The 13,581-nt window shown below is 37.0% G+C and overlaps 1 protein-coding gene across 1 annotated transcript in view; it reads left to right on the forward strand.

Moving 5' to 3' along the window:
• The window catches only part of LOC107562340 (sorting nexin-14-like), a 38,426-nt gene extending 25,149 nt beyond the window's left edge, over positions 1 to 13,277 (forward strand). The window contains exons 21-29 of the mRNA XM_016246976.1: positions 517 to 646; positions 5,378 to 5,418; positions 8,341 to 8,460; positions 8,960 to 9,083; positions 9,457 to 9,621; positions 12,197 to 12,292; positions 12,602 to 12,693; positions 12,784 to 12,840; positions 12,928 to 13,277. Coding sequence (XP_016102462.1) covers positions 517 to 646; positions 5,378 to 5,418; positions 8,341 to 8,460; positions 8,960 to 9,083; positions 9,457 to 9,621; positions 12,197 to 12,292; positions 12,602 to 12,693; positions 12,784 to 12,840; positions 12,928 to 12,969 — 867 coding nt within the window. The 3' untranslated portion in view covers positions 12,970 to 13,277. The remainder of the gene's footprint in view (positions 1 to 516; positions 647 to 5,377; positions 5,419 to 8,340; positions 8,461 to 8,959; positions 9,084 to 9,456; positions 9,622 to 12,196; positions 12,293 to 12,601; positions 12,694 to 12,783; positions 12,841 to 12,927) is intronic.
• The last annotated feature ends 304 nt before the right edge of the window (positions 13,278 to 13,581 follow it).

A 13,581-nucleotide genomic window follows, 5' to 3' on the forward strand; every position in this document is an offset into this window, starting at 1 on the left:
GAGCACTATTCTAATACTGGCTAAGGACTTCCTTTGCTCTCAATCTTGTTCCTAGAGCCCCCTAACACTGCACATATTGCATGTCTCCTTTGTCTGAGGGTTTTTTACTACAACAATGTACTAAAAATGGACAACAACATTGTTAAAACAATCCCTGTTCACATGGATCAGTGAAAACGACATATAAAATGTGCAAAGTTGTTTCAGGCTCCAGGAGTGTGTTTGGGAACCACTGTACTTTTGGATTCAGATCCAGTGATTGGATAGGCCACTACATAACAGGGAATTCATTTTCATGTTCATGAAACTAGTTTGAGATGACTTTTGCTTTGTGATATGATGGAAGCAGGCATACAAGATTGGTAAATAATGGCCATGATGAGATGCACACGGTCAACAACAATATTGTGGCATTCAAGCAATGATTGATTGGTAGTAATGGGCCTAAAGTGTTTCAAGATCTTCCTCACACCATTACACCACTGCTAACCAGCCTGAACTGTTCATGCATGGCAGGTTCAGTCCATGAATTCATGCCGCCGAATTCATCAGACCAGGCTGTATTTTTCCAGTCTGTCCAGTTCTTGGCTGACTGAAGTGAAACCTGATGTGTGGTCTGCTGCTGTTGTAGCCCATCCACCTCAAGGTTTGATGTGCTCTGCTCATCACAGTTGTACAGAGTGGTTATCTGAGTCACATAGCATTTCTGTCAGCTCACACTAATCTCCATAGATCTCGCTGATCTAGAAGGCATTTCTGTTTACAGAACTGCAGCACAGTTCTTTGGCACCAAAGAGTAAACTCTTAAATGTGTGAAAGTCCCAGGAGATGCTGTGTATTTGTTTGTGTTTAGCAGCCAGTCTGGTCTCATTAGTCTGAGCTCAGTAGCTTTGACAGGAACAGATACCATGCAATAAAACAACAAATAATAATCATGTGTTCTGTTCTCCCTGCTAAGGTATCTCACAAATGATTTTTCCTGCCCCACAATAGGGGTGACCCTTTAGGTCAAGGTAAATTGCCCAGCAAAAGTTCAGTTAAGTTTTTGATAGTTTGAATTTATAGTTCTGATTTGGGGATTTAAAGGGAATTTGCAAACTGTGCAAAGAAGCATCTGTAAACTGAACTTCCCGCACAATTGCAGTGTCTTGCCAGGTATACTGGTATACAGGTATACTTATTCTGGAAAGGCTTTATTTCAGTTAATCCTTTTTTATTCTTCCTTTTAATTGATGTGTGCCAATTTTTTTTTATTTAATTTTTTAAGTAAAAATTTTATTCATTCTGGGTTCTTCTGAAATCATTATGACTAGTAGGTAAAGTGGAGTCTGGTGTTACTGATAAACTGAATGCAGCAGTGGCGCCTCCAGGAAATTTTTAATGGGGTGGCCAGAGGGGGACGGTAAAAATATTAGGGTGGCTCACTAAAACATATAGTGGAAAAAGTGGTAACCTGCAATTGTTATTTTTAAGTATCTATTTCTAGTTAATTTAACCCACAAACTATTTTTACTTTATCTAATTTTCCGTTGATGTAATTTGTCAGGTTAATATGCAGATTAACCCTCTGGGGTCAAAGACAGCACCAGTGTGGTCTGCCACGTTTTTTTATGATGACCTCGAAAAGAACTAAAAATACTCTGTCATTTATAATCGTACAGATAAGAGTGAGGCGTCATTTGAAACTACAAAGTGTCTACTTTTGTTTGTGTATAGTCAATAACAACAAAATAACGTGATTTTGTAAAATAAAGAAAATAAACAGGGTGCGCTTTCAGCCGTCTCAGTCTCCATGGATATCTTTCTGAAACGTGTCACTAAAATGAATCAAAACTCAGCGAATACTTGACACACAGACATGAGAAATATATCTATAGAAAGCTTGAAGTGTCTACTTTTAAAAGTTGTATCGGATACAAATATTTTCTGTAAACTCAACAGTTTTTAAATCAGAATCACTGTGCAAATTTAATGATATCTTGCACTTGCGCAGTTGCAGGCAGATCAAATCAGCTATGGAGTCAGAAGTAAATTATAAGTTGTTGTTGTTGTTAACAGAAGCACTAGAAAAGGAAAAGATATTACATGACTTTTCCCCACACCATTGGATCCCATTGTTGGGCCAGTCGATGTTCTGGCAATGCCACATAACTGCTGATTAGGTACTGTTTAAAGGGATAGTTCGATTTTGTAAAATAAAGAAAATAAACAGGGTGCGCTTTCAGCCGTCTCAGTCTCCATGGATATCTTTCTGAAACGTGTCACTAAAATGAATCAAAACTCAGCGAATACTTGACACACAGACATGAGAAATATATCTATAGAAAGCTTGAAGTGTCTACTTTTAAAAGTTGTATCGGATACAAATATTTTCTGTAAACTCAACAGTTTTTAAATCAGAATCACTGTGCAAATTTAATGATATCTTGCACTTGCGCAGTTGCAGGCAGATCAAATCAGCTATGGAGTCAGAAGTAAATTATAAGTTGTTGTTGTTGTTGTTTTTAACAGAAGCACTAGAAAAGATATTACATGCAGAATACTTTTCCCCACACCATTGGATCCCATTGTTGGGCCAGTCGATGTTCTGGCAATGCCACATAACTGCTGATTAGGTACTGTTTAAAGGGATAGTTCACCCAAAAATGTTATGTTTATCTGCTTACCCTCAGGGCATCCAAGATGTAGGTGACTTTGTTTCTTCAGTAGAACACAAACAAAGATTTTTAACTCAAACCGTTGCAGTCTGTCAGTCATATAATAGAAGTGAATGGAAATCACGGCTTTGAGAGCTAAAAAAAAACATATACAAACAAAACCAAATTAAACCCTGTGCGGCTCGTGATGATACATTGATGTGTAAAGACACAAAACGATCGGTCTGTGCAAGAAACTGAACAGATGGTCCTTTTAGGGGTAGATAAGGTACAAAGTTGTCCTTTTAAGGGAGCTGTTGTACCCCTAAAGGTACAATTTTGCAGATTTTTCTGACAGTGCAGGAGTTCTTGCATGCATTTCTGTGTTTAATGCAGAGAGATCAAAATAATACCCCTAATCACATAATGCAGACACACTTCCGTGTGATCAGTTTGTGGAGAATGTTTGCGACTGTGCCCTTCATAGGGAGCTTAAGCGATTTGTTTGTGGTAAATCTAGGTCCAACTTTTTTAATGGCCCAATTAGGTGGGAGTGTGAGGTCATGACAGTGTGTAATTGGGACTGCTGTCATTCTGCATCGTCAGCTTATGGAGTTTATGCATTGTACTGCCACCACATGATTGGCTTATTATAAAATCACATGAATAGTAGGTTTACAGGTGTTTCTGATAAAGTGAGTGTATAAAGTGCTGCATTTCAGCTGAATGATTAAGATGCCAATGTTCAATTATATTTAATAATAATAATAATATTCATAATCACAATTATTCCACCATGTAATTTACAGTAGCCCCCAAAAGGTTTTGGATGCTTTAGTGAAATGCCATTGTATTGAATTACAAAATATTTTAAGCCAAATATAATCTCTGCTTCATGATACTAGAGCTTTCCTTTTCAAATTCTCTTTTGTGAGTTTTAAGAGTTTTGAGTTTTATCACATTAATTATGAACTGATTTTTCCTATGAACATATAATGTTTTATAATCACAAAATGGTGCAGTACTTTTCATCTTCATTATCAACACTAGATTATATTTTTTTTTCTCCAAACTTTGTACAGGTTGTGGTAAAAGCACTCACTAATAATTTTTTTAACGCACAGACTGAAATATTTGTCTCTAGTTTCAATAGCTTTTGTAGCACATTCCAATCATTTGGGGCAGCAAATTCAAAAGTGTAATGACTATAAGTAGTTTTCTTTCAAGGGAGAGTTAAGGAAATATAGAGGATGATCTAGTTGTATATGTATTAGTATGAAGTTGCAGCAACTTTTGAAGATATTTAGGTAATAAGCCCAACAGAACTTTATAAATAAAGATATACCAGTGAAATTCCCATCTTGTATGCAATGATTTCCAATTCAAAAGAGAGTTTAATTCACAATGATGCGTTCTGTAGGGTGCATTAGTAATCAATCTAATTGCTGCATGGTACAACACATCTATTTGTTCCAGAACACCTTTACCCGCATTTCTATATACCACATCACCATAGTCAAATAAAGGTAAAATGTGGTAAACACAGATCTATTTCGGTACAAAAAAAACTAAGTCTAGATTTAACTTTCTTTTGAAGATTAATTATATGATTAGTAAAAGCTTAAGAGCTATCAAGCCAAATTCCGAGATATTTATATGAAGATACTACTTCAATTTTTGCCCCATCCAGAGATATGTCTTTATTACCTTGTTGTTTTTTTCCAAACCACATTACTTTTGTTTTTGTGCTATTTAGAACTAAATTTAAGTCTTGAATAATATTAAAATTGTCCTGTGCCTGTTTTAAAATGTAATCATATGACAATCCTACAGCATAAATAATTGTATCATCTACATATAAGTGAATATAGGTTTTCTGACTACAGATGACCTGAGAAATATTATTAATGTAAATTGAAAACAGGGTTGACGTTAACACAGAGCCTTGAGGGACCCCCTTTTTAATAGTTAATGGTTCAGATAATTGTTGATCAATCTTTACATATGTATTGCATCTGTTAAATAAATAGTTAGAGAACCAAGATAAGGTTAGATTAGACACAACAATACTACGAAATCTGGATAATAAAATAGAAGGATCAACTGTATCAAAGGCTTTAGCAAGATGCACAAAATTGTTGTTTCTAATGCATTATAAATATCGTTCATAACTTTTACAACTGCTGTAATACAACTAAATGATGAACGATAACCAGATTGGACTTCAGATAAGATGTTACATGTATTTCTCTATCACCTTTGCAGCACAAGGCAAAACGATACAAATTTGGATCTGATATATCTCCATTCTTATAGACAGGAGATACAATGGCTATTTTCCAAATAAAATAACAATATCATTATTGCAGTTTGTCTCCGAGGACAGGCAGACATGCTGCTTAAGACTACATGCTACTTTTTTGCGGTGCTTGAGAGTAACATAAAGCAAACAGATGGCCAGAGTGGTTCTTGGTTTTCTGTAAGAAACCCAGCTGAACAACCTTAATGACAATCCCACGTTTTCCTTATCAAGTCTGACACAATTTGAGAACATCTTCTAGCAATAATGGAGGAAATCCCACAGTTTAATACTTAGAATTATGGTTTATTTAACAAACCGAGGCCTCTTTAGTCCATTTAGAAAGGTTTATAACATACTACATAAAAGTCTATAAAGCATGGGAAGAGTAGGCTTTGAATATAATGACTTTACTTAATAGAATTTCTGTTTGTCTCTGCAGGGAAGATATTTAAGTCTGTGCCAGGAAAACTGATCAAAGAGGTAAGAATTTGGATGTAGGTTAGATTTTCTGTGTATTTCACATTAATTCATAAATTCACATTTCCTGGTGTTATGAATGATTCATCATTTCACATTATTCCAAATGTAACAGTCGTCTTTAGTTACCATGCACATTTCCATGCTAGCTATTGCTGGATCGAGCCCTGCATTACAGTGATATTAGTCTTTCAGTGCAGTGCTGCCCTGTACGGTGCCTGTTTTCTCAGATGTACACGTTCAACTTATGTTTACTACATTAATTTCTTTATTACTTTATTATTCTGCCGTTTGGTCAAGACCATCTGTTTGTTCAACCTAGGGATGCACCGATACCGATACTGATACTGGTATTGGTATCGGGCCCGATACTGGTCTCCTGTACTCGTACTCGTTAAAATGCCCCGATACCAAACGCCGATACCACACAGCATGTGATAAGCGCCATATTCAGACAAAGAAACACCGACAACAGACAGCAGAATGGAGTTAAGGATGTCCACTACGAAGTATATGTATGCAATGAATATAATGTTAAACATTCAGTATAAACGCTTGTATAGCTGGTGTGCGCGAGCTGATAAACAAAGAACACTGAGTGGATTGAGCGCGCGGTGGCGCTGATGCGCGAGCTTGTCGAGTGAATATACCTTTCTCACAGATATCACTGGAAAGTTTGTAGTTCGGTCGGATATGTCAAAAACAAGTAAGTAAAACAATGCACAAGTTACTTAACGGTAGGGAGAGAGAGAGAGAGAGAGCGCAATTCTGTTGTGTGATCTTTGATGTTCACTCACTTAGCACATGCATCATTTGGATTAAAACTAAATCGTAAAAATAAAACCATTCATAGGGGCATTCACTATAAACATAATTTATTTTCAACCTTAGGCATACACGACTTTCTGGCGAAAGTGAAACTAACAGCCTGTGTGAAATGCGCTAGACTGTACTACTGTCCTCTCATTCTGCACCAGTACAAATACCTGCACGCGTTGCGTGTGTTTTGCTTGCTTGAGTGTTTCTGCATTATATGAGTGGCTTTGGAATATAAATCGCAGCACGTTTCAGATGAAAAAATGTGACTTCTATTTCTGAAAATATCACAGTTAGGAGATTTATAACGAGTAGTTTCCTGCATTATTACAGCAAAGTGCGTGATTGCGGTACTAAGCCGCTGCAATGGAGCAGCTCTAATGCTATTAAATTAAAGATGATGGTACCATAGAGCAAAAAATTAACAGTGAAAGTAACAAAAACTTGTAAAATACATTTTAATGATCATAATTAAGTGTGAAAATAACCAAAGGATATACAGTGAAACCAAAAATGATTCAGAGACCAGATATAATTTTTTTATATATTTTTTTACTAGTGGGTGTAGGACACTATTTTGCTATCCTCACTTACATAAATTAACTGAAGTTGAGGTTTTCATGAAGCTGGGTGACAGCATGCTCAGGATACTACATGCTGTCATTAAGGCTAAGGGTCACCCGACAAATTATTCATAGTTGTGTAAATACTGTCATACTAACAGCTGTCTGAATTGTTTTGGTTGATTGTAATCTATTACATACCTTTCTATCAAAATTATCTAACATTATCAAGATGAATTTGTTCTGACACAGTGTAACTCTGAGTTCTTGTCATATTTTATTACCATTTTCTAAACTATAGCGAATAAACTGTGATAATGTGAGAAATGTTGAAGGTGTCTGAATAAATTTTGGTTTGACTGTATCTATTTGATAAATGAAGTTAACCAACTAACATTATACATACCCTTTTGGTTTCTGTACCCAATATTTAAAAAATGTACAAATGCAATAAAAATATCGGTATCGGTACTCGGTATCGGCAAGTACCAAAAATAAAAGTTTCGGTATCGGGCGAGTACTGTAAAAAGTGGTATTGGTGCATCCCTAGTTCGACCAAATGTCAGATGGGGGAGTGTTCGGGTAACCTGTTTGACAACAGTCGTTATTTTTATCATTTGGTTGGTGGCACAAAAATGACACACTTTTGCTTTATTTGTGTCTTGATATTTAAAATATCAGATCTACTAGTGTAGACCACAATGTTCAATAATAACTGCTGTACAGCAGTGGCCTCAAACCGCCCTGCAGAATTTAGCTTCAAACCTAATTAAACACACCTGAACAAGCTCATCAAGGCCTTTCAGGATTACTAGTGCTGTGTTCCATTTGTACTCAGAAGTTGGAAATTCCGAGTTCCCAGTAGGAACAGCAGGAACCCCCTCCCAATTCGGAGTTCTGACTCGGAATCTCGGAGGAATCGCAACAACTCCAAGTTCAGAATCCAATATGGCTGCTCAGTGCATCAGCAGAAGAGAAACTGTAGTAATATATTGTTTATTAGTGCATATGTTTGTCTGTGTCTCAATAAACTCAGTGGTGCACACAGTACTATCCAACCTCTATTTGGGGACGTGATACTATGGCGTTTATCTGTGCAAAATGCAGTTTATAATCAACTGGTATTGCTAACAATGGACGTGTCCATCATGGAACACGGTCCACTTGGGTTTGACGTCATTCCCAGCTCCGACTTCTGAGATAGATCGGGCACAGCATAGAAACTTCCAAGCAGGTGAGTTGGAGCTAAACTCTGCAGGGCTGTGGCCCTCCAGGAACTGAGCTTGAGACCACTGCTGTACAGGTTATGTCTCTAGCTTTCTTCAGATTTTAGATCTCTTATGGGATAAAATTACTATAGTTGTTTAGCGTCAGGTGTAAATATAAATAATATAATATATAATCAGAAGTCAGACACATCTATTTACTGATAAAGAACAAATAGGAGTTTTTTTTTTAAACTTTTTTTAATTTCTCACAAAATTTGAAAAGCATAAAATGGTTTTAATATGACTTCATGATGTTTATGCTTGCTGATTTTCTTTAGAAAGGGCAAAACCTGGAGCCATTTATCCAGTCATTCTTCAGTTCCTGTGAATCCCCCAAACCCAAACCCAGCAGACCTGAGCTCACCATCCTCAGCCCCACTGCAGAAAATAATAAAAAGGTGCGCTTACTACTCAAAACACTAACATTTCTTTCAATAAAAGCATTTTTTCCCCTTAGGATGTATTATATATATGTCATGTAATGTATTAAAACATGATTCAATCAAACATGCTTGTTCATAATTATCTGCACTTTCAATAGAAGATCACTTAGGATTTTGTCCCGAGCATAAAAAATTGCTCATTTATTAAATCTTTACTTTACATTTACTCTGCATTTCTAATATTTATACTAGCCTTATAAAAGACATTTTCTTAAAAAAAATTTAAATATTAAAAAATTGTGAAATATTACAATTCAAAAAAATTGAAGGTTCACTTAATTTTATTTTTCCTTTTGTCATTGAAAGATGTATCAGTACAAACTGTACTCAATATATAGTTTTGGAAATCTATTTACTGATCACAAATCATTCAAAAAATTAAATTGCATTGACTTGTCATATTCTCTGTGTATTTTTAATACTGGAAATAACATTTCCACTCATACCATTTTAGCTATTTAATGAGCTGTACAGAAACAATGCCAATCTGCCAGAGGGCCTGGAGAGAAAACACAACCAGAACTACTTCATGGAGCTGATGGAGGTTGATGGAGTATATGACTTTATGATGTACATAGGTGAGTGAATGTAATTCAAACAAACTGGAGTTTATTCATAAAAAAAATGGAGTATGGTTATTAAAATGAGAGCAAATACAGAAATTAAAAACCAAAACATGAAAATGTACTCATCTGTTTGGTGTTATATTTTCCAAAGAACACAAAAGTAACAGTTCATAGTGACTATGTTTGGACCATGAGAGTGTGTTAACAGTAGTCCATACGACTCGTGCACTTTCTCTTGAAGTCATATGACTGAGGATGGTATTGGTTCTCACATTTGTAGTAACCAAATGAGATGTGACACTTTTTTATTTCTTTACAGGCTGGTATTACATAACAGTATTTCACAGTTGTTAGTGGAGATTCTTTTTTTTTTTTTTTTTGACAGGTCGGGTGGTGTTCCACATGCCTGATTGGCTGCATCACTTTCTGAGCGGAGCTCGTATTCTCTTGAAGAGGACTCTAGAGGTGTATGTAGGGCATTATTTCCAGGTCAAACTAGAGCAGCTCATGCAAGAGCATTGCCTCGTCTCTCTCATCACTCTATTCCGAGGTTTGTGTGCTCAAGTCCACCTTTACAAAATCATATCTTCAAGTTCTTCAATACATGATACCTGTTATACACTCTAAAAACCCAAATATTGCCAAAATGCATCATGAACAATAGAACTTCTACATGGATGTTTGCAGTTAGTTTGTTCCTGGAGGCATGCCATCAGTACCTTATCTGGCTCATGCATTTCAGGACTTCCTTCCACTTCCCTTTAAACATACATACATACACTCTGACCAAGCACTTCCCTCAGGGAATGTCTGCTATTACTGGAAGTTCAACTGAGCAAAGGACATTTCTGTTGACAGACCCTCGATTAGGACAGAGGGAGCGAGCACACCTATTCATTTGTGCCTTATGTTGTCTTCAAAATCTGAGTATGATTTTTATTGTGCCACCAAAAATCAAACAAGGAAAAAAAAAAAATCTGGTAAAACGGCAAACTATTAATATGAATAATTCTCAGACAAAACATTTTAAACCGAAGCAGTATGGAAAAGCACATCTTCTCTGTTTTGTCCTGAAGCTCAAACAGTAGAACATGGTGCTAGCAGTGCCAAGATCATGGGTTCGATTCCCAGATTGGGATTCAGAGAGACACTTTGCAGGCATATTCATGACCATAAATGAGTAAAGGTCAAAACATTTCAAGAAATATGCAAGTTAACAAGTAATTCCAACAACTCAAAAACAACTCAAGAACTTCCAGTAATCAAAATGGGTCAAATTGTTCTGCAATCTAATATAAGGGATGTTTCAGGCAGCTCTATATCCCAAAATGCAATTAGACTTCACTTATTCTCTCCCACCCCACACAGCTCTTGTGTATGATGAGGGTTTTAACCACAGTTTTAAAGGGGTCATATGATGCGATTTCAAGTTTTCCAAGTTTGGAGTGTTACAAGCTGTTCGTGCATAGATAAGATCCCTAAAGTTGCAAAGACTAAAGTCTCAAACCCAAAGAGATATTCTTTATAAAAGTTAAGACTCGTCCACGCCCTCCTAAAACGCCTCGTTTAAACACGCCCCCACATGTCTACGTCACTATGTGGGAAGATTTGCATAAAGCCCCCCAAATGTTCACGCAAAGAAAGAAGGCGTAACTTTGAAGGCGTAACTCCGCCATGTCGTGGAGTTTCGTTGTGAAAGCGAAACTACTTTGTTTGGTCTTCCAAAAGAGGACACGACTAGAAATCAGTGGTTAAGTTGTATTTACAACACTGTTCCAGAACACTTCGACCCAAATATTCAGATGTGTGCAGCACATTTTATGGAGGACTGTCTCCTGATCCTGGGAGAGTAGACTACAATGCCGGCTGTTCTGACTCACAGACTGTAAGTACGTTTTCATATTTAAAGAATTTGCCACTGATGATTCAAACGTGAGTTTTGAGCAGTGTAGAGTAGCGCTTGTTGTTTGTCATTTCTCCAATCACAAATGCAGACATGGTTTTATGTTTACGTGATGCAACGCAATGTGTAAAAAGACAGTATAAGTCATTATGATCAGTAATTATGTCCCCACTGGATGTTGCCTCGTTTATAGTGGGTTTTATTGGTTTTGTTCCATCACACGGCATCACAGTATGGTAAGGGGCGTAACATTTCCGTCACACGCTTGGGGTATTCGGCCAATCACAACGCACTGGATAGCTGGCCAATCACAGCACACCTCGCTTTTCAGACCGATGAGCTTTGTAAAAATCAACGCGTTTCAGAAAGGCGGGGCATAGAGGAGAAACAATAATGTACAGTATGTGGAAAATAATGTGTTTTTTTTACCTTAAACCGCATAAACACATTTCATTACACCAAATACACAAAATAATGTTCTTCAAAATAATGTTGTTTAAAAATAAAGATTAAAACATAATAATCTTTTTAGCAACATTATATGACCCCTTTAACCAGATTTAACCACATAATACTTATAACTACATTTAAGTTGTTTTAGTTTATTGTATTGCTATTTTGTTTAAGTTTTCCCCAACAACTGACGTAGGCCTATAGAATGGTAGAATGGTGCATAAAACCAAATCATTAGGATAAAAATAGTAAATAATAAATCAGCTCCATTGTGAATTTCGGGCTACTTGCACAATGCAAGCACTCACAATCAAATCCATGGGATGGCACATAGTTAAGAAAAGAAGGCAATAAAATTGGAATGTAGTACAGTCTATATGAACAAGCTGATGAGTTTGATCAAGTGTTTTATTGGATAGACGTACATAATGTGCTGTGTTGGTGAACCTCCAGGATTAGGGTTAGGAAACACTCTTTCCATGGCTCATCCTAATGGTTAGAGAGTCAGACTTGTAACCCGAAGGTCACTGGTTCGAGTCTCAGTACTGGCAGGGATTGTAGGTGGGGGGAGTGAATGTACAGCGCTCTCTTCCACCTTCAACACCCACGACTGAGGTGAGACACTTGAGCAAGACACTGAACCCCCAACTGCTCCCCGGGCGCCACAGCAATATGGCTGCCCACTGCTCCAGGTGTGTGTTCACGGTGTGTGTGTGTTCTCATGGTTAGATTTGAGTTCTTCAACTGATCTGATTCTGCACCTCTGCAGATGCTGTTTTCTGTGAGAGCACAGAGGAACGCTCTCTTGAGGACAAACAGAGACGAGCCAAGCAGACCTTTGAGGAGATGATGAACTACCTGCCAGGTACCTCATAACAGCTGCACTGATCGGTTGTTTGTGACGAGCCCTGCTTTTGAGCCAGACCTCAAGTGCGTTTTCCTGTCCGTGTCGAGATGCAGCAGGTTTATGGTTATGTGTTGTCATTTGAAGGTTTTGAATACAAATAATAAAATGCAACTAACCATATAAAGGAGTGCAGGATAGTCAGTATTTAGAAGGGAGGAGAAATACTTTTATCTGCAAATATTGTTAGGCAGTTAATCAGCATATAATCTTATCATGTTGACAAAAATTTCAAAGGAACATCTCTAACTGATGTGTGGTGTTTCTCAGGTCTGGTCGGGAAATGTATCGGTGAGGAAGCAAAGTATGAGGGCGTCAAGATGCTTTTCAACACCATTCAGCAGCCACTGCTCAACAAACAGGTGCAAACTGCCATACACTCATCTAACGTCCTCAAACATAACTCTCACTCTCTGCTCCCTTCTCTTTATTGACCTCTTGTTTGCTAATAGATGACGTACGTGCTGCTTGACATCGCTGTCCAGGAGCTGTTCCCAGAGCTCAGTGAGGTAACGCTCTCCTGCACCACTCACACTGAGACACAGAGCAGCTCATGATGTTTATTAATGGAGCTTCTGCTGTTTTGTCTTTTGTAGAATCAGAAGGCAGGTCTCTCCGTCTCCACTAAATGGATGTAAAACATTATCGGACTTAACATCAACATTATAAAGCGTTTATTGCACTACTAAAATACAATTATTTATTGACTTTAATGGGGTTTGTTTGCCATGGTTATTCGTTGAATCATTGGAACCCTGCCTTATTTGACCAGTCTGGTTTAAATCGTAACAGCATTATAACAAAAGGTTTGGATCAAGTAGATTGTGACATAATGTCATTATCAGTATGATAACATTCTTCAGACCTGATGTAAATAAACCATTTTACACTCTTGATGGTCCCCGAAGATGCTCAAAAAGACACAGAATACAGACAAGTAAAAAAATCTAAATCAAAAACAGAACTGAGACATTTCATATGTCACACAGTTAAGAGCCATGTGCAAAATAAAAGTACTGAAAACATGTTTTGTAAATGTTCTGGCTTTGCACGCAGTAAATAAAATCTTAATATATCCAGCTTCTTTGTCCCTGGTTATGTATATCACAATAAATGATTAAAAAAGAAAATCTATATAAAATAAATGCTTTATAAAAATATGAATAGCTACCTTGTGAAAAAGGGATGGAGATTTCTTGCCAGAAAAAGTTGTGATGTTTAATGAATCATAATCAGGAAACATGACAAAT

The sequence above is a fragment of the Sinocyclocheilus grahami genome, unplaced genomic scaffold (assembly GCF_001515645.1).
Source record: "Sinocyclocheilus grahami isolate Dianchi unplaced genomic scaffold, SAMN03320097.WGS_v1.1 scaffold819.1, whole genome shotgun sequence".
NCBI lineage: Eukaryota > Metazoa > Chordata > Actinopteri > Cypriniformes > Cyprinidae > Sinocyclocheilus > Sinocyclocheilus grahami.